A 24,807-nucleotide genomic window follows, 5' to 3' on the forward strand; every position below is an offset into this window, starting at 1 on the left:
AAACTGGTCCGACTAGGGCAAAAAAAAGTCGGAGTTTCGTCCGAAACCCGACCCCAATGCAAGTCAATGGGGAATAAAAGTCGGCATTGAGTGGATGAATGTCATCCGCTCAATGCCTACTTTTATTTCCCATTGACTTGCATTGGGGTCGGGATCCGTCGAAACTCCGACTTTTTTTGGCCTAGTCGGACCAGTTTCATCTGAAACAAATTTTGTTTCATGGAACCCGATCCGACCAAAGTCGCTCAACTCTACTCAAGAGCGAATACACCTGGTAAAAAGGTACTAAAGTGCGACTTAGTTGAGCCTGACAAACCTAAAACTTAGAGAGTGTGAGCGGTCTAGTTTATTTTTCTTTTGAACATGGCTGCCTGTTTCTGGAAACAGAGCCACACCTGTCCTGTGGTTGTATCTGGTATTGCAGCTAGGCTCCACTGAAATGAATGGAGTTGAAATGCAGTGCTAAACACAACTTGTGGTCAAGTACTGCCATAGAAGGCAATTTTGTACCCCATTGCAATGCATGTGATGTGAGTCAATAGAGTTGCACCCATTGAAAAGTAAAAGTAACCAAAATTCTTGAACAGAATTCTTTCCTCCCAAAAAAATAATTAAAATTGATATAAAATTCATCTGTATGCTGCACATTGGTAAATACACAGTCTATGGCAAGTCTTTCGGGGGTAAAAAAAGGAGGATTATGGCGGCCAAACTCTGTTAAAAGCTCCTGGTTTCCTTTCATAAGACCGAGGTAAGTTGACCCCTTCTTTTGAGTGGTTTTGGTTTATCTCGTTGTTTTTTTCTGTTGTGTTTTGGTCCAAACCATGTAGTTCTTTATGGGTGTTTGTGCTGCCTTGATTTATTTTTAGCAAACCCAACTTTTGCAAAGCCTCTTGTCTAGGAGACATCTGGTTACAAGTTGCCTGGGGCACCTCTTTGGAATCCGAAGAAAGTTCTGTTTCCTTGGAAGAATCTTCGAAAGAAGGATTGGCTTGTTGATGGATAAATCGAGCTCTAAGCTCCTGGACATTGACCCCCGACCTCATTATGGTGTCAAATTTTCTCAGGTGGCTTGGATGAGAGCTGGTGGTCTTCTGTCCTGTGTCTGGAGTAACGGTGATGGATAATCCTGGGCCATCTTCGGAGAGAGATTTAATGATCTTCATCTTGGATGGCGTTGGCTCGTGCTCCGATTTGTTAGATTGATTTACGCTTTCGGTCAACCCTTTCCTGCTGCTGTTAAGATCTGGAAGTCCAGAGGAGTTCCTCAAATGTTCATTGGAATCTGGAGAGAAATAAAGAGCAGTAATTAGATGTTACGATCAGATTTTCAGGACTGAGGTCAGGTATTTGATGACTTAATCATGGAAGTGGGATTAACCTGGCAGAAGGCTTCCTTGTTGCATGGATGTATACTGACTTTATCATGGATCCATGGTACACCATTAATCAATTTAGATAGTCACAGTGGGGTCAACTTGGCAGAAGGCTTTTTTGTTGGATGGATGTGTACCGATTTTATCATGGACCCACGGTCCACCATTGACCAATTTAGATAGTCACAGTGGGGTCAACCAGGCAGAAGGCATCTTTGTTGGATGAATGTGCACCCCAAGAAAATTTGGAGTCTGTGGGAGGCCAGAAGATGACCTCAGGCATAGATCTATAAGGCCACCACCAGAAAATCCAATGAAATCCAGTGTGTAGTTTGCATGAGCAAAGTTGCTATCAAAATGCACTTCCCTGCATAATATTTGGGACTATTTTCAGTATGAAAGGTGGACTTCTAATTAGATGTTAGGGAAAAGATGGCCATACATTATGGGGTCTGTGGTGGTTATGGACATTTTTCCTGTGGCACATTGGGCATATCATTACCCAGAGGGTATATGCAATATAAAATAATGCCCAAGACAACAAGAAAGCTACATATCTCCACTATTATTTTTCTTGGTCAAAGCTAAAGAAAGAATTAAAGAGGCATTCTTTAGGGTTGAGCAAAAAAGATTTGGGCCTCCATGATCCAACATTCAGTCCAATCCTCCATGGTAGCCGGGCAGTCTTTATTTCTGTAGACAGCATCCTTTGCGCCTCTCATCCTTTCTAGCCTCCAAATGACGTTGTGAAGTGACACACATCATGATGACTTGCAAAGTTTAGTGCCTGGGCCTCACACGTTGCTATGATGTTGTGGGACCTAGAAAGCACATGAGGCGCTGAGGAACCCAGGCTGAGGACGTCGGCCGCAGAAGTGAAGATTGCCCGTACTGGTTGCCAGATCAGGGTAATGCATCAATCTTTATTCTACTTGGCCAATCCCATCTCATTGGATAGGTGATCAGAATATGATTGCGTAGTTAGACCTCTGGGATCTCCATTGATTGCCATGAATCAAGGGGTCACAGTGTTGATGCATTGGGTGAACCATCACTATTTTTCTCTCCACAGTAAAACTCATGGCCATCCGGAAGAGCAGGGGAAACGAGCCTGCCCCTGGAAGCATTTGTCTGGTCTTCCACAGAGGGAATTGAGGACCCTTGCACAACCGCATACGCCTCACTCTATCAATGAACACTTGCGTCATACTTTTCGATACTGTACACCCTATATGAACACTGTACAAGCTATAGTCCTGCTCCCATCATTTCGTATTGGATCATCTTTCACCTTCTCCGTTTTTGACACCTTTCATACTTTCTATTTTTAGGTAGTCATGCAGTTGAACGTGAGGACACTATCAACATTCGCGGTCATTAAAGCAAATATATTTAGCACTTTAAAGCTGCTTTAAAAGCTTTTATTGCTGTTTACTTGCTGAGATTGACGTGGTAGGGATGTTTGTATGATGATTACAGCTCTGGACTGTGTATTAGTCCACAAGGAGAACTCCGGCGGGACGGGAAATGACCCAGTCTCACTTTTAAAGGGGCTGTCAGGAATGTAATAATAGTAGCTTATACCGATAACAGACCATTGATACATAAATGTTGGAGCCCGTTTTCATGCAAGTTTCCTTTTGGAGGTACCATTTAGGCAAAACTGGCCACTTCTTCCACAAAAAATACAGGTGATCTTTAGGGTATATTTACACATCCCAGTTTTTTATTATTATTAGTTTTATGTTTTATTTTTCTTTTTGGTGAAATAATGGCAAAAAATTGTCCTAATGAGGCCAAAACAGTCCCACAATTTAGATCACAAAAGTGGGCTTATCAAAACCACTCCTAAAGTGTCCTTTCAGGAACCGTAATGTGTGTTCCCTAGTAAATTTGTAACAATTTTTTTAACAACTTACATAGGGTGTAAATACACTCGAACATAAAAAATATTGTAGGTGCGGTTTTTGGGTGGGCATGTGATCTGACCCCTCTTCTGAGATCTGCACCCTGACTCTCTGCTGTCTTAGGCCTCATTTACACATCCATTTTTCTTACAGATGAGAAATATTTACCAAGTATTTTGAGATCTTGATCAGAGTATGATCTGAGTGTCATCAGTATTTCTTGGAGTGCAGTCTGATTTTTGTGTAGTGAACGTGGACTGATCACAGATCCCTGTGCCGCCCTGATTACTGGAAGCGAGCGGCTGCAGGGAGAATATAATTTCATTTTCTCCTCGTAGTCGCTCTTCCATTATCCATAATGTTGCCAAACATTATAAATGGTATTTTTCTGTGATATGTCTACAGTTAATGCTATTTTGTTTTTGCTAAGAGGTTCCCTTTAATAGCACAATTTTTGCACTCTGTTTAGCAGATCCCATAGATGCCCTGACCTTCAGCCTTCCTATAAAGGGATCTGAACTAATATAAGGGGCTCCTGGGTTGTGTCCACAGAGTAGCTGCTGGAATGTAGAACGAGCTGGCAGAGAAAAGTTGACATGTTGGGCCAAATCCAGAGAGGATAGGTACCAAAAAAGGTAACGGAGCCGAGATCAGAAACAGGAAGATGGAATAAAGAGTCAGAATAGTAAGGCAAACGGAAGATTAAGTCAGTCCATGTCAGGACGAGAATCAAATAAGCTGCATTAATTTGGGCAAACATACCAGGATCAGTATACTAATTGGTGGGAGTTTACATAGGATGTGGTGCTCAGCAGAGAGCTGACTTGCTGGTCTGCAGATACACATACTCCCTGGTTTGACAGAACCACAAGTCCCAGACACACCAATGCACTTGACTGTGTCACCCAATGATGCTGACATTACTGCCCCCTCCATCGTCGGCGCAGCGCCACCTGATGACAGAGGCAAATGTTCCTTGAGCAGGACTAGGTAAGAATGATGGAGCCTGACACACGATAAAAAAGATTACATCCATAGGCCCCCCCCAGTGTAAATCCGTATTGGCGCGGTGGTTTATAATCCCAACATTTGACATTTTTGAAAAAATTGGGACTTTTGACAAATTTGGGTTAAAAACCTCAAAAGAGGTTAGAGTCAATTAGTGAAGGATGGAGAAAGTGCAGAAGAGAAGGAGGAGGCACAATGGGTTACAAAGACCAGGAGGAACACAGGGGACACAGGGAATGATCACCAGATTGATTTCAATCCCAGGACACAGCGAAAAACAAAAATGTATGAAAATTCTGGATGCAATACATACTGGACAGAAAACGCAATTATACAACTATGTACTTGGACAAAAACTGATCAAAAACAACATAACATTTTTTTTTTGTCATCGTAATCTGTCAGAAAACACACACAAAAAAAAATCAAACTTTAGGTTCCTGCAGCGGTTACTTGTGTAATGTGCAGTACCGCTCTCTACCACTAGTGGCAGCGAACCCCTTCCATAAGCAGCTGCCTATAGACTATGAGTAATTGATCATTTATAATATTTATTATTTCTGGACTTGAATCCATCATCGTTTTTCATCCTTTGATATTTTAGTACACACTTTTGACAGAGTGATCAATGAGTGGAACAGGCTGCCACGAGAAGTGGTGAGTTCTCCTTCGATGGAAGTCTTCAAACAGAGGCTGGACAGACATCTGACTGGGATGATTTAGCGGATCCTGCTTTGAGCAGGGGGTTGGACCAGATGGCCCAGGAGGTCCCTTTCAACTCTACCATTCTATGATTTTATGACCACGTCGCCCCCTTGTATTTGGCCGGGGCGGTGGAGGGGTATATGTACCGCTCATTATGCATCTGCATCTTAAATAGAAAAGATAAAAACACACGAGCAGCGAGAGTATTGGGATAATTAGCCTCTGCCCCAAAAATATTCCACAGGAGCATTCAAATTGTCAAATAATACCCGTACCATCTGCTGCCTGGAGATCAGCGGCTCAGGTTACACCAAGAAATAACCTGAGCGACTGCTCGGAAAAGAAATACTGAAAACACAAGGATAATGTAGACCTGGGCAATGGGGACAGTCCAAGACCGGACCCCTCAATCATCAGACCCTTGGTGAGGTCTGGGGGTCTAATAATTTGTGGGTCTGATCTGCGGTCTGAAAATGTAGGTGTTTGGGGTCTGATTACGTAGAGGTCCGGTATTCGGCTTGATAAGATAAGGGTATTCAGCCTGATTATTTAGGGGTCTGGATACTGATAATCGAAAGGTCGGGTCTAATATCTTAGGGGTCAGGGATCCGATAATCTAGAGGTCTGCTCTGAGGTTTGATAATGTAGGTGTTTTGGGTCTGGATCATAATTTAGGGGTCAAGAGTCTAATAGTTAAGGGGTCTGGTGTGCAATTTGATCATTTAGGGACTAGATGTCTTAATAAAATTCTGGGTTCTTGGCTCTGATAATTTAGGGGTCTGGTCTGGGGTCTAATAATCTAGGAGTCTGGTCTGGGGTCTGATTACTTAGAGGTCTGGTAAAGGGTCTAGTCATGTATAGCTTTGATAATTTGCTTCTTTAGGGATTTGGGATCTGTTAATTTAGGGATCTTATGTCTAAAAATTTGGGTTCTCAAAATTTAGAGATCAGGGGTCCAATAATTTAGGGTCTGGTCTGTAATCTGATAATTTACTAGTTTTGTCTTGTGTCTGATAATTTAAAGGGCTGGTTTGGGGTCTGAAAATTAAAGCATCTTGTCTGGGGTCTGATCATTTTGTGGTCAGGGGGCCAATAATGTAGGGGTCTGGTCTGAGGGCTACTAATTTAAGGGTCTAGTGTTTGATAATTTAGGGGTCTGTTCTGATAATTTAGGGGTCAGTGGTCTGATAGTTATGGGGTCTGGTTTGGTGTCTGATAATTTGGGTATCTGGTCTTTGAGGGTTTTGGTTCATGGTCTGGGGTATGATATTTCAGGAGTCTTGTCAGAATTATTAATGGGTGATGAATAATACCGTATCCACACGGTTTGCCCCTAAACCTGTAGGGGACATCACACACAGTCGCCCAGGTTTATCCAATCCGATTGCTCGTGTCCGGGTGTGGTTGTATTCAGACGTTCGCTATGAGGCCCAACAATCCATTTATAAAGACTACAGTTGCCCCAAATCACATCTCTCCACCCTCCCAGTAAAATCGCGTTCTCCATCTCTGCAAGATAAGATAAAAGTGTAACAGTATCCGGGAAGGAAGAATGCGGTCTGCTGTAACTGGTTTTTTATTAATGATTTTACACCCGTCAATCACCCGATTCCTGATTCATCGGCTCAGTTTCTGTTATTATTATTACCTGCGTCGTTGTTTGCATTTTCGTCCTCGTCCTGGTCTAAGGAATCAATGGTCGCCAGTAAATACTGCAGACACTCCTTCTCTTCATCAGTGAGCCGACTGAAGAAATCTTCACCCTAAAAAGATGAGAACATGACAGAACTAAACTGCTCCCATGTTGCGGTAATGTCTCTTTGTCACTGTCTATGGGTGTAGAGTGTGCGGTGTCAGAGCTGGGCCAATCAGAATTCTCCCTGGCAGCTCTATCTTCTCTCACACAGCAAGTAGAACACTGCAGCTGCATCCCCCTCCTCCGTCTCACAGTATGTAGAGCACTGCAGCTGCATCCCCCTCCTCCGTCTCACAGTATGTAGAGCACTGCAGCTGCATCCTCCTCCTCCCTCTCAAAGCATGTAGAGCAAGCTGCATCCTCCTCCTCCCTCTCAAAGCATGTAGAGCACTGCAGCAGCATCCCCATCCTCCGTCTCACAGTATGTAAAGCACTGCAGCTGCATCCCCCTCCTCCATCTCACAGTATGTAGAGGACTGCAGCTGCATCCTCTTCCTCCCTCTCACAGCATGTAGAGCACTGCAGCTGCATCCCCCTCCTCCGTCTCACAGTATGTAGAGCGCCGCAGCTGCATCCCCCTCCTCCGTCTCACAGTATGTAGAGCACTGCAGCTGCATTCCCCTCCTCCGTCTCACAGCATGTAGAGCACTGCAGCTGCATCCTCCTCCTCCCTCTCAAAGCATGTAGAGCGCCGCAGCTGCATCCCCCTCCTCTGTCTCACAGTATGTAGAGCACTGCAGCTGCATCCTCCTCCCTCTCATGCATGTACTGTATCTGCCAGGTATGTATCTGATAAAAGCCCCTCGATTTGGAGACCACTAGAATGACGCAGCCGCTGCAACCAAATAAAGATTAAAGAATGGTTATTGGAGTCACGGGGATGTGGTTATGGGGGTGGCTTTAAAAAATAATATTTATTCTTTCCAAAAACCCATAATACATGTGATTTGGGACCATGGAGCTTTTGTATCTCTCTGTACACAATCCTCCCTTCTTACATCCTTTGTCTAATACAACTCTTTATTTATAGTCATGTAAATAAAGGATTCAAATTTCTGTCCACACGGAAGAGGTCGGTGAAAAGAAATTCTGTGGCTGACACGCTAATCCCATGTAAGAACTCAGGTGAACTTGCTGGAAAAGTCTGAAGCCCAAAAGTGTCATGCATACAGTTTATCCATTGACCTCAGTGATGACACACTATGCAGGCAGCTCCCCCTAGTGGTGACTGAAGACAATATCTTATCATATATCTCTGTATACAGGGAGCTCCCCCTAGTGGTGACTGAAGACAATATCTTATCATGTATCTCATTATACGGGGAGCTCCCCCTAGTGGTGGCTGCAGGCAATATCTTATCATTTATCTCAGTATACAGGGAGCTCCCCCTAGTGGTGACTGCAGACAGGATCTTATCATGTATCTCTGTATACAGAGAGTTCCCCCTAGTGGTGACTGCAGACAGAATCTTATCATGTATCTCTGTATACAGGGAGCTCCCCCTAGTAGTGACTGCAGACAGGATCTTATAATGTATCTCTGTATACAGGGAGCTCCCCCTAGTGGTGACTGCAGACAGGATCTTATCATGTATCTCTGTATACATGGAGCTCCCCCTAGTGGTGACTGCAGACAGGATCTTATCATGTATCTCTGTACACACGGCGCTCCCCCTAGTGGTGACTGCAGACAGAATCTTATCATGCATCTCTGTATACAGGGAGCTCCCCCTAGTGGTGGCTGCAGACAGAATCTTATCATGTATCTCTGTATACAGGGAGCTCCCCAGAGTAGTGACTGCAGACAGAATCTTATCATGTATCTCTGTAAACAAGGAGCTCCCCCTAGTGGTGGCTGCAGACAGGATCTTATCATGTATCTCTGTATACAGAGCTTCCCCTAGAGATGATTGCAGACAGGATCTTATCATGTATCTCTGTATACGAGGAGCTCCCCCTAGTGGTGGCTGCAGACAGGATCTTATCATGTATCTCTGTATACAGGGAGCTCTGTTATGAATGGGTCACCGAGGAGGAAAAAACCTAAACATGCTAAGCCCAGAAAAACCAGAGAGGTTGGTATCTATGCAGATTGCAGATCCCTGATCCTACCACACAACTAGCAGCAGCAGTGGAGCGTGCCTACGATGAACCTAGACGCCTCGTCACGGCCGAAGATGAAAACACAAACACAGGTAGAAAAATAGGCTGCGCAAACGATGGGGCCCAAACTAACTAGAAAGGAGAGGAAAGGACAGACACTGTCTGCAATCTGCCCAAAACCCTACAAAATAATGTCAAACACTTCTGATAACAAAATTAACCCTGAAGTCACTAGACTTCTCCCACTATATCAGCACTCTGAAATATTCTGAGACAGAGCAAAAAGAGACCGAACTAGTAAGGGACAAAAAGCAAATTGGCAAACACAGATAAATAAGAGTGGAAATTCAGCACAGCCCAAGCCGGGGCAGGCAGACCACGCAAAAAACTGAATAGAACAACAAAATCAAGTGTGAACATTAACAGAGACACTTAGCTTGAGCTGACTGGAACAGAGCTGAGAAGCAAGACCTGATAAGCATAAGGAATCACCAGCAACTGAATAGGGCGTCGGCTGTCTTAAATCCAATCTGAGACTCTTGAGATCCAATCGTCATCCTCATTCTCAGGTGGCAGATCCCCACCGATCAAATCAGCCTCACTACCTCCCGTTACCACCAGAGGGATTCTGGAAGGAGAACTCACAACTGGTGAACCAGAGAATGAACTCACAACAGAGCTCCCCCTAGTGGTAGCTGCAGACAGGATCTTATCATGTATCTCTGTATACAGGGAGCTCCCCCTAGTGGTGACTGCAGACAGGATCTTATAATGTATCTCTGTATACAGAGCTCCCCCTAGTGGTGGATGCAGACAGGATCTCATCATGTATCTCTGTATACAGGGAGCTCCCCCTAGTGGTGGCTGCAGACAGAATCTTATCATGTATCTCTGTATACAGGGAGCTCCCCCTAGTGGTGGCTGCAGACAGGATCTTATCATGTATCTCTGTATACAGGGAGCTCCCCCTAGTGGTGACTGCAGACAGGATCTTATCATGTATCTCTGTATACAGGGAGCTCCCCCTAGTGGTGACTGCAGACAGGATCTTATAATGTATCTCTGTATACAGAGCTCCCCCTAGTGGTGGATGCAGACAGGATCTCATCATGTATCTCTGTATACAGGGAGCTCCCCCTAGTGGTGGCTGCAGACAGAATCTTATCATGTATCTCTGTATACAGGGAGCTCCCCCTAGTGGTCGCTGCACACAGGATCTTATCACGTATCTCTGTATACAGGGAGCTCCCCCTAGTGATGACTGCAGACAGGATCTTATCATGTATCTCTGTATACAGAACTCCCCCCTAGTGGTGGCTGCAGACAGAATCTTATCATGTATCTCTGTATACAGGGAGCTTCTCCTAGTGGTGACTGCAGACAGAATCTTATCATGTATCTCTGTATACAGGGAGCTCCTCCTAGTGGTGGCTGCAGACAGGATCTTATCATGTATCTCTGTATACAGGGAGCTCCCCCTAGCGGTGGCTGCAGACAGTATCTTATCATGTATGTCTGTATACACAGAACTCCCCCTAGTGGTGGCTGCAGACAGGATCTTATCATGTATCTCTGTATACAGGGAGCTCCCCCTAGTGGTGACTGCAGACAGAATCTTATCATGTGTCTCTGTATACAGGGAGCCCCCCCTACTGGTGTCTGCAGACAGGATCTTATCGTGTATCTCTGTATACAGAGCTCCCCCTTGTGGTGGTTGCTGGCAGACATAATGCTGTCATTTAGGAGTGTTCCAATCTCATAAATGATGGTATGCTGCTTGTATCTGTGATCACATTACGATTAGTGGGGTCTGACTTCCTGGGAATCTAGGAGAAGCTGTGCTGCTGTAGCGCTGTGCCCCTTCGCTGCTTGATTTCCTGCATAGCAGCCCCCACCACCCAGCTATGCAAGGGACTGTACGGGATCTCCATTCACTTCCCAGTCTTGTGCTATGGGTACTTCTATAGTAAAGCATCATCAGGATGGAGCATACGGCACCACTAAAGATGACCAAAATGCTGGTGGAACCCCAGCATACCCCAGTAGAAGTCAACATTTTACCCCAGGTCATGACTGCCAATGTGAACAAAGCCTGGGACATTTCTGATCTATGATGTTCGCTTGCTGTCAGTGAATAGAAACATTCTTGTTTACGTCCACAGCCTGAAAACTAGTCTTGATGGAGTCCTGTCCATGATTGTGTAAAACATTTGGACCTGAACGAACCCCAATCCCCTGTAGATTACTCTCATCATCTCGTACCAAGTCTCCACCTTACCTCCAGATTGCTCTCATCATCCAAAGCCTTCTCATCTGGAGCCTCCATCTTACTGGGATCCGTAGTGACCTTATGGGTGAGAGCGCCCTGTGTCGTCCTCTATGATCTGCCAGGAACACCTGCAGAAAAGACAAAGCAGACACACGACAGACCTCGGGTTTATACCTGCGCTATGTGGCGGTGCAGAGCACAATGGCACTGTTTTGTATGATAATAGTCGCTGTGTTTACATGGCGGCTCACGTGCTGCACTGCACACACACGATGCTGCAACCTTGTCAGGTCCCCTGTGTGCGCTACGTATTGTCAGATTCAGTCTCGCTGCAGCTTCGGCAGTGAACACAGGACTACGAAGCACCCGTAGATAATGCATCATTGTGATGGTAATATTTCCATATTGCAGGAAGTGTACAATTACTGTTCTCCTATGAAACCCAGGCACAGGTGTGCAAACATGGCAGACACTACCGGCCATAATAAAACCATCCAACGCCCATCTCCAACCTTGTGAACGTCACAATGGTCGTGGGCATCTAAGCTGTTAAAGGGAATCTGTCACCCCTTTTTTCGAATATGAGCTACCGGCACCGCCATCAGGGGCTTATCTACAGCATGCTGTAGATAAGCCCCCGATGTAACCTGAAAGAGAAGAAAAATTAGTTAGATTATACTCACCGGAGGGGGCGGTCCGGTCCGATGGGTGTCGTGGTCCGGCCCAGGGCCTCCCATCTTCATACGATGACGTCCTCTTCCTTCCTTCCCATCGCAGCTCCGGACCTCTCTGACCTTTTCCGGAGCCTGCGCACTGCAGGACTCTGCTCTGCCCCCAACAGGGCAGATATAGTGCGCCTGTGCCGGAGCCACGACAGGAAGGAAAGAAGAGGACGGCATCGTGTGAAGATGTGATGCGCTGGACCGTGGCACCCATCGGACCGGACCGCCCCCCCCCCCAGTGAGTATAATCTAATGTGTTTTTTCTTGTCTTTCAGGTTACATCGGGGGCTTATCTACAGCATTACAGAATGCATTACAGAATGCTGTAGATAAGCCCCTGATGGCGGTGCCGGCAGCTCATATTCGAAAAAAAGGTGACAGATTCCCTGTCTCCAATCACAGCAGTTATGCTCGGGTGCCAGCTGTATAGCACAGAAGGCGGCTGTGCTGCATGGAGCAGGCTCAGCCCCTGAGGAGACTCGTTCCCCCCAGCACATTGGGCCCTGGCACTTGCCCGGGTTCACCATATATTGATATACAGCATACAGTGGGGGAAATAAGTATTTGATCCCTTGCTGATTTTGTAAGTTTGCCCACTAACAAAGACGTGAACAGTCTATAATTTTAAGGGTAGGTTCATTTTAACATTGAGATAGAGAATATCAAAAATAAAATCCAATAAAAATAAAATGCCTTTTTCTGGACAGCCCCTATTACTGCGCTTCGCTCTGTATTGTCGGATGGGTCCTTGGAGATGAGTCCTACACCTACTTGATCAACAGTAAGACAAAGACACAATGAGCGCAGTGTTCTCGCTGATGGAGGATATCGGAGAAGTGGGCAGCGGGTCACGCGCAGGTGACTTCCCAGGATTTGAACCACATTCCTCTTGACATTGGAGAAACTACGCTGCAGAGTCACAAAAACCCTTAAAGGGGTTGTCCCATCTTATTCGGCTTCCCTGGCTCACCGCCCGGTACTGCAGCATGGCTACCAGCGCCTGGGACAGGACAAATATTGTGCTACCTAACCAAGTAATAATGCCACTGGAGCGCCCCCCCATAAAACAAAGTATTAATTCCCTGTTAAAGGGTAATGATGCCACTTTTATGCAATCGTTGCTGCCATTCATTGGCTGCAAAAGTGAGTTAAGTGGCAGAAGCACCTCTACAACCAATGATTGGCTGCAGCGGTCACATGTAATGTTAACATGTCATCACTGGAGCAGGAAAAGCAGAGATTGGTGGGTGGCGACTAAATGGTGGTCCCCTGACCTCCTATAGAATTCTCCCCACTCAAAAAACAACCTGTGACTATGCCACATACGTTCGGAGGACCCCTTTAAACAATTCTTGGTCCCAAGTCCAGTCCCTATCTAGGACCATGACACAAAGGACTCACCCACACAGAGATTCAGTTCATCACCACTGCAAGATCTCTGGTGGCCATCAGCGAATGAAAACGATCCAGACCTTCACAACCTGTCGATACCTAATCCATACTAGAGAGTGCAAGAAATGTATCCAGTGTGGACAGTCTGTTACAATGTAGATAAAAAAGCATTAGCGTCACAGAGGATGTTCTAGGGTTGCACAGGGTTAAATGCTCCCATTCACTGACAACAAGCAGAGATCTTAATGACGTCACAATTTCGACACAAACTTCAATAAAAAGTTGTTAAACATTTTATTATGCAGTGAAGTTTTCACCTGGAGGGACTTTTACTCTAAAACTGGAAACACCCGAAGAGCAAACAGTGTGCTGCCTCCATAGTGTATAACCATAGATAAGGGGCCGTATGGTGACCGTAGGGACTCGCGCGGCCGCGCCGTAGGGACTGGTTATAGGAAACCTCTCTGTAGATTTTCTAGGAGCTGATGGGTTCACATCCCAGAGGGGAAAAAGAGTAAATGTGAAGGTGAACAGCAGAGAGCAAAGTAAACATTTTGTCACTGTGTGAAAGTGCAAACACCGGTGCCGACAGGAGAGGAGCAAAGAATGAATCATTATATACAGGCGCTCCTCCCAAAATGAGAGTATCATTAAAAAGTGAATTTATTTCTGTTCTCCAATACAAAAAGTGACTCTCCTCTATTCTATAGCGTCATTACACACAGAGTGATCTATTTCACGGGTTTATTTCTGGTAATGTTGATGACTATGGCTTACAGCCAATGAGAACCCAAAAGTCATTATCTCAGGAAATTAGAATACTTTATAACAATAAACACCTGTAAAGGCTCCTAAGTGTTTATAAGGTCCCTTAGTCTGTTTCAGTAGCTCCACAATCATGGGGAAGACTGCTGACCTGACAGATGTCCAGAAGGCAGTCACTGACACACTCCACAAGGAGGGGAAGCCACAAAAGGTCATTGCTAAAGAAGACGGCTGTTCACACAGTGCTGTATCCAAGAATATTAATGGAAAGTAGAGTGGAAGGAAAAAGTGCGGTAGAAAAAGGTGCACAAGCAACAGGGATAACCGCAGCCTGGAAAGGATTGTTAGAAAAAGGACATTCAAAATTTTTTGGGGAGGTTCACAAGGAGTGGACTGCTGCTGGAGTCATTCCTTCAAGAGCCACCACACAGACGTATCCAGGACATGGGCTACAAGTGTCACATTCCTTGTGTCAGCCACTCATGACCAATAGACAACGCCAGAAGCGTCTTACCTGGGCCAAGGAGAAAAAGAACCGGACTGTTGTCCGTGGTCCTAGGTGTTGTGTTGTTTTCAGATGGAAATAAATTTTGCATTTCATTTGGAAATCGCGGTCCCAGAGTCTGGAGGAAGAGTGGAGAGGCCACAATCCAAGCTGCTGGAGGTCTAGTGTGAAGTCTCCACCATCAGTGATGGTTTGGGGAGCCATGTCATCTGCTGGTGTAGGTCCACTGTGTTTTACCAAGACCAAAGTCAGCGCAGCCGTCTACCAGGACATTCTAGAGCACTTCATGCTTCCCTCTGCTGACAAGCTTTATGGAGATGGAAATGTCATTCTCCAGCAGGACTTGGCCCCTGTCCACACGGCCAAAAGTACCAATACCTGGTGTACACACAACAGTATCACTGGGCTTGATTGGCAGCAAACTCACCTGACCTTAACCCCATAGAGAATCTATGGAGTATTGTCAAGAGGAAAATGAGAGACACCAGACCCAACAATGCAGACGAGCTGAAGGCTGCTATCAAAGCAACCTGGGCTTCCATAACCCCTCAGCAGTGCCACAGGCTGATCGCCTCCATGCCACGCCGCATTGATGCAGTAATTGATGCAAAAGGAGCCCCGACCAAGTATTGAGTGCAATTACTGATCATACATTTCAGTACATTTCGGATTTTACAATCATTTTTCAAGCTGTTATAAAATATTCTAATTTACTGAGATAATGACATTGGCTGTTGTTACGGTATGCTGTTTCGGGGAGGAGATGAGAAGACAACCCGGGAGTGGACCCTCTGGGTCACGGTCCCAGAGCCCCCGAGGGCGAGCGGACCAGGTGTAGCCAACCCCTATACAGGGAGTGTTAGGGGCAGGCCCACAGAGGATGGAATCGTGACAGCCGGAGCCAAAGGGGCGACTGGGGCTAAACACCGGAAAGCAGGCACAGAGGAAACCGAGCTGCTAGGCACAGAAGAGCACGGAGACCACGGAGCAGGGACAGGGCACAGGACCGGGACACAGAGGATGGTGGAGACTGGAGGCTGCAAGAGAGAAAGGCAAGGTACAGGTAAGACAGCACCCGGAAGGCTGAGGTGGACGACAGGTGTACTTGGGGAATAGAAGGCACAGGCAGGTAGCCGGGAGAGGCAGGACAGGGAGAGACACAAGAGCTTAAGGCCGACTCAGAGCAAGCAGGAGGTGCAGAGAAGGAGCTACCAGCGGTAGCGCAAACAGGGACGGAGGACAGGGCCTGAGACAAAGCGAACGCTGACAGGGAAGGCAGCGTCACCGCAAATGATAGTCAGGCGTCTTACCTGGCCTGACGCCGAGCAGAAGTGGCTGGTGGGCGCCGCCATGTTGGGGGCGGCGCCACCGCGTCACAGTTCCTGGAGGCCGGCGTGTCAGGAGCAACATAGTGCGCAGGCCCGGCGCCGGGGTACCCGGAGTTCAGGCGTGGGGACGCGCCGAGAAGCAGGAGTGCGCCGGGAGATGGAACAACGCAGGTAAGCAGCCGCGGCAGGGACCGTGACAGTTGTAAGCCATAATCATCAGCATTAACAGAAATAAATACGTGAAATAGATCACTCTGTGTGTAATGGCTCCATATAATATAGGAGAGTCACTTTTTGCAATGAAGAACTGAAATAAATTCACTTTTCGATGATATTCTAATTTCTCCTGTATATCCACTAACGATGGATGGAAGAGCCGAGCACGATGGACGCACACAGGTCACATCACATGCAGGGGGTGTACAGGAGCCCCCAATCTGCTGCATAGACACAGTCAGAGGGGTCATCCGGGATCTAAAACTGATGGCCTATTATTACGATACACCATCAACATTATATATTTATATACTGCCCAGGTTATACCGGCATGCTACATATCAATGTATACAAGAAGATGTATAAATTATACCAGCTGTACATATATAATTGTATACAGGAGATGCCCAGGTTATACCAGCTGTACATATATAATTATATACAGGAGATGCCCAGGTTATACCAGCTGTACATATATAATTATATACAGGAGATGCCCAGGTTATACCAGCTGTACATATATAATTATATACAGGAGATGCCCAGGCTATATCGGCTGTACATATATAATTATATACAGAAGATGCCCAGGATATACCAGCTGTACATATATAATTATATACAGGAGATGCCCAGGTTATGCCGGCTGTACATATATAATTATATACAGGAGATGCCCAGGCTATATCGGCTGTACATATATAATTATATACAGAAGATGCCCAGGTTATACCAGCTGTACATATATAATTATATACAGGAGATGCCCAGGTTATGCCGGCTGTACATATATAATTATATACAGGAGATGCCCAGGATATATCGGCTGTACATATATAATTATATACAGAAGATGCCCAGGTTATACCAGCTGTACATATATAATTATATACAGAAGATGCCCAGGTTATACCAGCTGTACATATATAATTATATACAGGAGATGCCCAGGTTATACCAGCTATACATATATAATTATATACAGGAGATGCCCAGGTTATACTGGCTGTACATGTATAATTATATACAGGAGATGCCCAGGTTATACCAGCTGTACATATATAATTATATACAGGAGATGACCAGGTTATACCAGCTGTACATATATAATTATATACAGGAGATGCCCAGGTTATACCAGCTGAACATATATAATTATATACAGGAGATGCCCAGGTTGTACCAGCTGTACATATATAATTATACACTGAAGATGCCCAGGTTATACCGGCTGTACATATATAATTATACACAGGAGATGCCCAGGTTATACCAGCTGTGTATATATAATTATATACAGGAGATGCCCAGGTTATACCAGCTGTGTATATATAATTATATACAGGAGATGCCCAGGTTATACCAGCTGAACATATATAATTATATACAGGGGATGCCCAGGTTATACCAGCTGTGTATATATAATTATATACAGGAGATGCCCAGGTTATACCAGCTGAACATATATAATTATATACAGGAGATGCCCAGGTAGTACCAGCTGTACATATATAATTATACAGTGAAGATGCCCAGGTTATACCGGCTGTACATATATAATTATAGACAGGAGATGCCCAGGTTATACCAGCTGTGTATATATAATTATATACCGGAGATGCCCAGGTTATACCAGCTGTGTATATATATAATTATATACAGGAGATGCCCAGATTATACCAGCTGAACATATATAATTATATACAGGGGATGCCCAGGTTATACCAGCTGTGTATATGTAATTATATACAGGAGATGCCCAGGTTATACCAGCTGAACATACATAATTATGTACAGGAGATACCCAGGTTACACCAGCTGTACATATATAATTATATACAGGGGATGCCCAGGTTATACCAGCTGTATATATATAATTATATACAGGAGATGCCCAGGTTATACCAGCTGAACATATATAATTATATACAGGAGATGACCAGGTTATACCAGCTGTATATATATATATAATTATATACAGGAGATGCCCAAGTTATACCAGCTGTACATATATAATTATTTACAGGGGATGCCCAGGTTATACCAGCTGTACATATATGATTATTTACAGGGGATGCCCAGGTTATACCAGCTGTTACATATATAATTATACACAGGAGATGCCCAGGTTATACTGGCTGTACATATATAATTATATACAGGATATGCCCAGGTTATACCAGCTGTACATATATAATTATATACAGGAGATGCCCAGGTTATGCCGGCTGTACATATATAATTATATACAGGAGATACCCAGGTTATAGCAGATGTATATATATATAGTTATATACAGGAGATGCCCAGGTTATACCAGTTGCACATGCTGATACCAGTCTTGGGCAGAGATTCAGTTCTCTTTGGCACTGATGTAAGTCTCTGGTTATTTACATGGACTCCATGGAAAGTTCTTCAGGTCGGACGCTGTGAAACAGAACCGGTATCGATGTCAGGAATCCCGAGGTCTTAGAGGACGCGAGCAGATTCCTTAGGTTGTGGCTGCACGAGCAGGAGATTGACCCTTTTGTGTGGGGGTCTGCGCTGTTACATCATGGACTTCGTCACTCCTGGAACCATCACGACCATCAGCCCCCAACTCACATTGCCCCTAAACCTATGGACCGGGTTCTTGTCTGGAGGAGTTAATTTTTGGATTTCCCAAAAAGAACCCACAGACCTACCGGTGCTGAGCGGCATCCATCACCCATAGGCTCCCATATTAAAAGTCCCCAAATCGTAGAGCGCGCGGCGCACCCAGGATGGCAGTGTGCCTCTGCCTATGTTAGGAAGCACAAGGACCCTTGGTGGCCAGTACCTACCGTCAGTATAGGTGACCCTGCCCTCCATACATCTCCAGCATTCTGCAGTGTGCCAGCCTTCCCTACACGTCTCCTTCTCCCTCAGCTGGAGCAGCGCTCCTGTTTCCAGCCCCCAGGGATGGACGGTCGCCACCGACGGACCCTTTTGTCTCAGGATCCAAGAAGAAAAACAACACAGCAACTGTATCTACTGTCAGGGGACGGGCCGGCCTGTCACTCCGGCGCAGTGATGTCGCCCTTCAGTCCGTCCAACCTGCCACGTTCCGAATTGTAGAGTAACTTTTATGCAAATAAAACTGCAGACAAAGATGAATTGTGCAAACAGAGGCGTTCCCTGCACCATGACGGCTGCTCGGCACGCCCCGAGCACACAGGTGAATGCGAGGCGCTGAATGCCATCCTCACACGGTGGGAGGAAAGTGGAAACAATGGAGCAGTGTCTGAAAAGTTGCAACATAAAAAAACAACAAAAATAAAGTTAAAGTAACAAATTCTGCACTGATTAATTTCCTAATGTGTCATTAGCATTTTTCTTGATACAGAGTTCCAAATCTCCTGCACAGACAAAGAGATGATACAATTCTGATTTCCCACAGCCACCACTAGGGGGCGTACCACTACACACTGTGCATGCACTATTTTTCACAAAGCAGAGTAAATTTATCGTTAAACTACATTTCCCAGCAGCACCCTGCTTCTCCTTAGTGCTGTAGACCCCTTTCTCCTCTTGTGTGCTCCAGACTTGCCCGAGAGTATTCATCAAGCTAATCTAAGTGTAGAATTCACCTTACACCTCTGTGCACACTCTGCTTCTGTACAGAGCTCTGTCGGCCTGATTTTATCTTCTGCCATCTAACATCAGTATAGCTGCCTGTGCGATTTACATCATTAGCTGGTTCTAGCAGAGCTCAGCTCTCCTGCACTTCTCCACAACAGAGCTTTTAATTACTCGGCAATGCAGAGCTGAGCTGTGATTCTTGCCTGCTGCTGAAAGATGTGTCAGGAGAAATTTCAAATGTTGATGCACATGGCAGAGGATTATCTTCTGCCATATGTATCAATAGAGCAGCATTTGCCGTTGCGCATTACTGATCTGTCTGCTGTAGGCAACAAGCACGGCTCAGCTTTGCACTGTTTAGTTATTACAAGTTCTTAGCTATTACAAGTTACATTTAGTTATTTTGGGAATAATCCAGCGATGAATCACCACAGAAGGCTGAGCCTAAAATAGTTCTGTGAGGGTATGTGCACACGCTGCGGATTCCGCTGCGTTTCCGCTGCGGTTTTGGCCGCTGCGGACCCGCAGCAGTTTTAGCTGCGGTGTACAGTACCATTCAAATGAATGGTAAAAAAACCCCGCTATGCTGACGTTGCGGAAAAATCCGCGCGGATTTGCTGCGGTTTTGAAACCGCAGAAAGAATTGACATGTCAATTCTTTCTGCGGAATCCGCAGCGGGTTCCTATCTCCACCATTGTGGAGATGGTGAATCCGCAGGACCAAACCGCAGGCAAAACCGCAGATAATCCGCAGGTCTTTTGACCTGCGGATTATCTGCGTTTTTTGCCAAATCTGTGCGGATTAATCCGCAGCGGATTCCGCAGCGTCTGCACACACCCTGAGAGTGACAGGGTGCAGATGTGTCCACCGCCCCCTTAAAACTCCTCCTCACTGCAATCCTGTGAAAAGATTATTGGACAGATGGTTTTCACCACTATGAGGCTGTGTGCAGACATACGGAACTGCCGCGGATTTTATGCGTTTTTGCTGCATTTTTTTGCGACGAAAACGCATAAAAGAAGCAACCCATTGTATTCAGTGGCATTTTGCACATGCTGTGCTAATGCTGTGTATTTTTCCATGGCGGAATCGCATCACGGAAAAATACGCAGCATGCTCATTCTTTTTGCGGAATCGCGGGAATTCCGCACACATAGGAATGCATTGTTCCGCTTACTTTCCGCATGTGGCTATGCCCACCATGCACAAAGTAAGCGGAAAATGTGCGGATGGTACCCAGGGTCTGGAGGAGAGGAGTCTGTCCTCTGGGTACCATATCCCTATTAAAAAAAGAATAAAAATAAAAAATCGTGATATTCTCACCTTCCGGTGTCCCCCGCAGCCTTCCCGATCCTCAGTGATGCTCCCGGGAAGTCCCGTTCCCAGCAATGCCTTACGACAATGATCTGTGATGAAGTAGCGGTCTCGCGGGATGCTGCGTCATCTGGGGTCATTGTCGCAAGGCATCGCTGGGAACGGGACTTGCCGGGAGCATCACTGAGGATCGGGAAGGCTGCGGGGGACACCGGAAGGTGAGAATATCACGAATTTTTATTTTTTTAAAATTATTTTTAACATTCAATCTTTTACTATTGATGCTGCATAGGCGGCCTCAATATTAAAAAGTTAGTCACACTTGTCAAACACTATGCTTGATAAGTGTGACCAACCTGTCAATCAGTTTTCCAAGCGATGCTACAGATCGCTTGGAAAATGCTAGTATTCTGCAAGCTAATTACGCCTGCAAATCGCTAGTTTTTCGCGGGAATTCCGCATGCGGATTTCCCGTGGCAGGGAGTTGCAGAATTGCTGCGGAAATTTCCATGGCATTTCCGCACGTGTGCACATAGCCTAAGAATCTCATTAGCTTGTGTTGTTATATTCATGGCCGTCTTATTAGTTCTTCCTCCTCTCTTCGATGTCCTGCCTCGTATTTATGTAATAGAGTGCAGAACATGGTTTTATAACCCGAGGACGCACCGAGCATCGCTGCACTACCTACATCATATCCAGACACCGGCGCTGCCCAGTCTCAGGGCAAAAATAATAACTAGTCTGTGGAAGAATGCGAGTGCATGGGGAATATGCTAAAAGGGAAGTTAGCAAATGTTTCAGGACATGATCAACAAACCAAACAGTAAAGTCATTCAACTGTGAGCAGTTCTTGAAAGAAATATCCATAACTGAAACCATAATGTAAAGATAAAATTACAGGAACTGGTGCAGTCACTGATTACACTATACATGCAATACTGTACAGATCCTGAGGTACATCCTGTATTATACTCCAGAGCTGCACTCACTATTGTGCTGGTGCAGTCACTGTGTACATACATTACATTACTGATCCTGAGTTACATCCTGTATTATACTCCAGAGCTGCACTCACTATTGTGCTGGTGCAGTCACTGTGTACATACATTACATTACTGATCCTGAGTTACATCCTGTATTATACCCCAGAGCTGCACTCACTATTCTGCTGGTGCAGTCACTGCGTACATACATTACATTACTGATCCTGAGTTACATCCTGTATTATACCCCGGAGCTGCACTCACTATTCTGCTGGCTTAGTCACTGTGTACATACATTACATTACTGATCCTGAGTTACATCCTGTATTATACTCCAGAGCTGCACTCACTATTCTGCTGGTGCAGTCACTGTGTACATGCAATACTGTACAGATCCTGAGGTACATCCTGTATTATACTCCAGAGCTGCACTCACTATTGTGCTGGTGCAGTCACTGTGTACATACATTACATTACTGATCCTGAGTTACATCCTGTATTATACCCCAGAGCTGCACTCACTATTCTGCTGGCTTAGTCACTGTGTACATACATTACATTACTGATCCTGAGTTACATCCTGTATTATACTCCAGAGCTGCACTCACTATTCTGCTTGTGCAGTCACTGTGTACAATTACTGATCCTGAGTTACATCCTGTATTATACTCCAGAGCTGCACTCACTATTCTGCTGGTGCAGTCACTGTGTACATACATTACATTACTGATCCTGAGTTACATCCTGTATTATACTCCAGAGCTGCACTCACTATTCTGCTGGTGCAGTCACTGTGTACATACATTACTGATCCTGAGTTACATCCTGTATTATACTCCAGAGCTGCACTTACTATTCTGCTGGTGCACACACTGTGTACATACATTACATTACTGATCCTGAGTTACATCCTGTATTATACTCCAGAGCTGCACTCACTATTCTGCTTGTGCAGTCACTGTGTACAATTACTGATCCTGAATTACATCCTGTATTATACTCCAGAGCTGCACTCACTATTCTGCTGGTGCAGTCACTGTGTACATACATTACATTACTGATCCTGAGTTACCTCCTGTATTATACTCCAGAGCTGCACTCACTATTCTGCTGGTGGAGTCACTGTGTACATACATTACATTACTGATCCTGAGTTACATCCTGTATTATACCCCAGAGCTGCACTCACTATTCTGCTGGTGGAGTCACTGTGTACATACATTACATTACTGATCCTGAGTTACCTCCTGTATTATACTCCAGCGCTGCACTCACTATTCTGCTGGTGCAGTCACTGTGTACATACATTACATTACTGATCCTGAGTTACCTCCTGTATTATACTCCAGAGCTGCACTCACTATTCTGCTGGTGCAGTCACTGTGTACATACATTACATTACTGATCCTGAGTTACATCCTGTATTATACCCCAGAGCTGCACTCACTATTCTGCTGGTGGAGTCACTGTGTACATACATTACATTACTGATCCTGAGTTACCTCCTGTATTATACTCCAGCGCTGCACTCACTATTCTGCTGGTGCAGTCACTGTGTACATACATTACATTACTGATCCTGAGTTACATCCTGTATTATACCCCAGAGCTGCACTCACTATTCTGCTGGTGGAGTCACTGTGTACATACATTACATTACTGATCCTGAGTTACATCCTGTATTATACTCCAGAGCTGCACTCACTATACCTATCCCCTCTATTTATATAATTGCCTTGTAATGTTTTAATTTCCTGTTCTGTCCAGATGTCACCGTATCCCAGAATTCCAAGGGGATGAAGTTCAATGACCGCCATCTTGGGACACCCAAGTGATGGGTGTCTCAATATGGAAACTGCTGCTGGTACCACCAGCGAAACACCGTCGCACCACACACACACACTCTCACTCACATACTCAGACTCACACACTCTCACACAGACACTCACATTCACACACTCACACTCATACACCCACACACTCGCACAGCCTCTTGCGCGGTACCACCAGTGGAACACCGTCGCACTGCACCTGCGAGAATTCCACCTAGGCGCAGTGAATCATTCGGCTGATCCCAGCAGCAGACGCGCAACGTGTCTACAGGCAGAGGAAGCCGGTCACATTAAAGGGGTTTTCCCCCGAACTTTAAAAATTGTCTGTGTCTGACCGTGTACGGAGCATACCACATCTCCTGGGCAGGGGAGGAAGCAAAAGACAATAGTGACAATACAGCAGGAGATCACAGAGGATACATTTTGTGAGGTGAAATATTTCACTGACTGTTTTTAAACAATATTTCACCTCACAAAATGAATCCTCTGCGATCTCCTGCTGTACTGTCAGTATTGTGTTTTGCTTCCTCCCCTGCCCAGGAGCTGTGGTATGCTCCGTACACGGTCAGACACAGGGGTGAGAGAGACAGAGCACAGGGGGGGAGAACAGCACAGGAAGGAGCGAGACAGCAGACAAGGGGGGCGGCACATGGGGTAGACAGGTCAAAGAGGAGAGCACAGACGGGAGAAGTCAGCACATGGGGAAAGAGAGAGTGGATAGGTGGGTGAGCACATGGGGGAGAGATTCTCAACGCTGTAAAGCCTGCCCCCATCATGACATTACTGCCCTCCCGATGCCATAGCATCCGACCTCCATCTAGTTAGTAGATATATAAAAGCAAACGACCAATTACCTCCTTTGTTTCCAGGAATTGCCGGGTATTTTCGGCAGTGACTCCTTCCCATTTGTGTTAATCCTTGGATCTGACATTTGCTTTGCTGTTATCTCCCGGTTATCAGTTTGCAGATTGCGTTCATTGGCGTGCGTTGTACCCGTGCAGCCAAATACAGGTGCAGTGACATTCCGATGATTATTCACCTGTTGGCTTTCCATATGGATTAATGTTAAAATCCAGGACTTCTTT

General features: G+C 45.5%; 1 protein-coding gene across 3 annotated transcripts; it reads right to left on the reverse strand.

Moving 5' to 3' along the window:
* Positions 1 to 220: 220 nt before the first annotated feature.
* Positions 221 to 24,761, reverse strand: LOC141084735 (uncharacterized). 3 transcript variants are annotated; one of them, XM_073569615.1, is made up of 5 exons: positions 18,815 to 19,102; positions 13,188 to 13,323; positions 11,074 to 11,192; positions 6,645 to 6,759; positions 221 to 1,285 (listed from the first exon to the last, which is right to left on the reverse strand). In XM_073569615.1, exons 3-5 carry the CDS (start codon positions 11,119 to 11,121, stop codon positions 699 to 701), a joined length of 750 nt encoding a protein of 249 aa, XP_073425716.1. In that variant the 5' UTR covers positions 11,122 to 11,192; positions 13,188 to 13,323; positions 18,815 to 19,102; the 3' UTR covers positions 221 to 698. The 3 variants fall into 3 exon arrangements, with proteins under 3 accessions (XP_073425716.1, XP_073425718.1, XP_073425717.1); XM_073569617.1 differs by lacking the exons at positions 13,188 to 13,323; positions 18,815 to 19,102 and adding an exon at positions 24,577 to 24,761; XM_073569616.1 differs by lacking the exon at positions 13,188 to 13,323 and having other exon boundaries at positions 18,815 to 19,101.
* Positions 24,762 to 24,807: the final 46 nt, after the last annotated feature.

Source organism: Dendrobates tinctorius, unplaced genomic scaffold (assembly GCF_039654945.1).
Source record: "Dendrobates tinctorius isolate UK_male_01 unplaced genomic scaffold, ASM3965494v1 ptg000027l, whole genome shotgun sequence".
Lineage (NCBI taxonomy): Eukaryota > Metazoa > Chordata > Amphibia > Anura > Dendrobatidae > Dendrobates > Dendrobates tinctorius.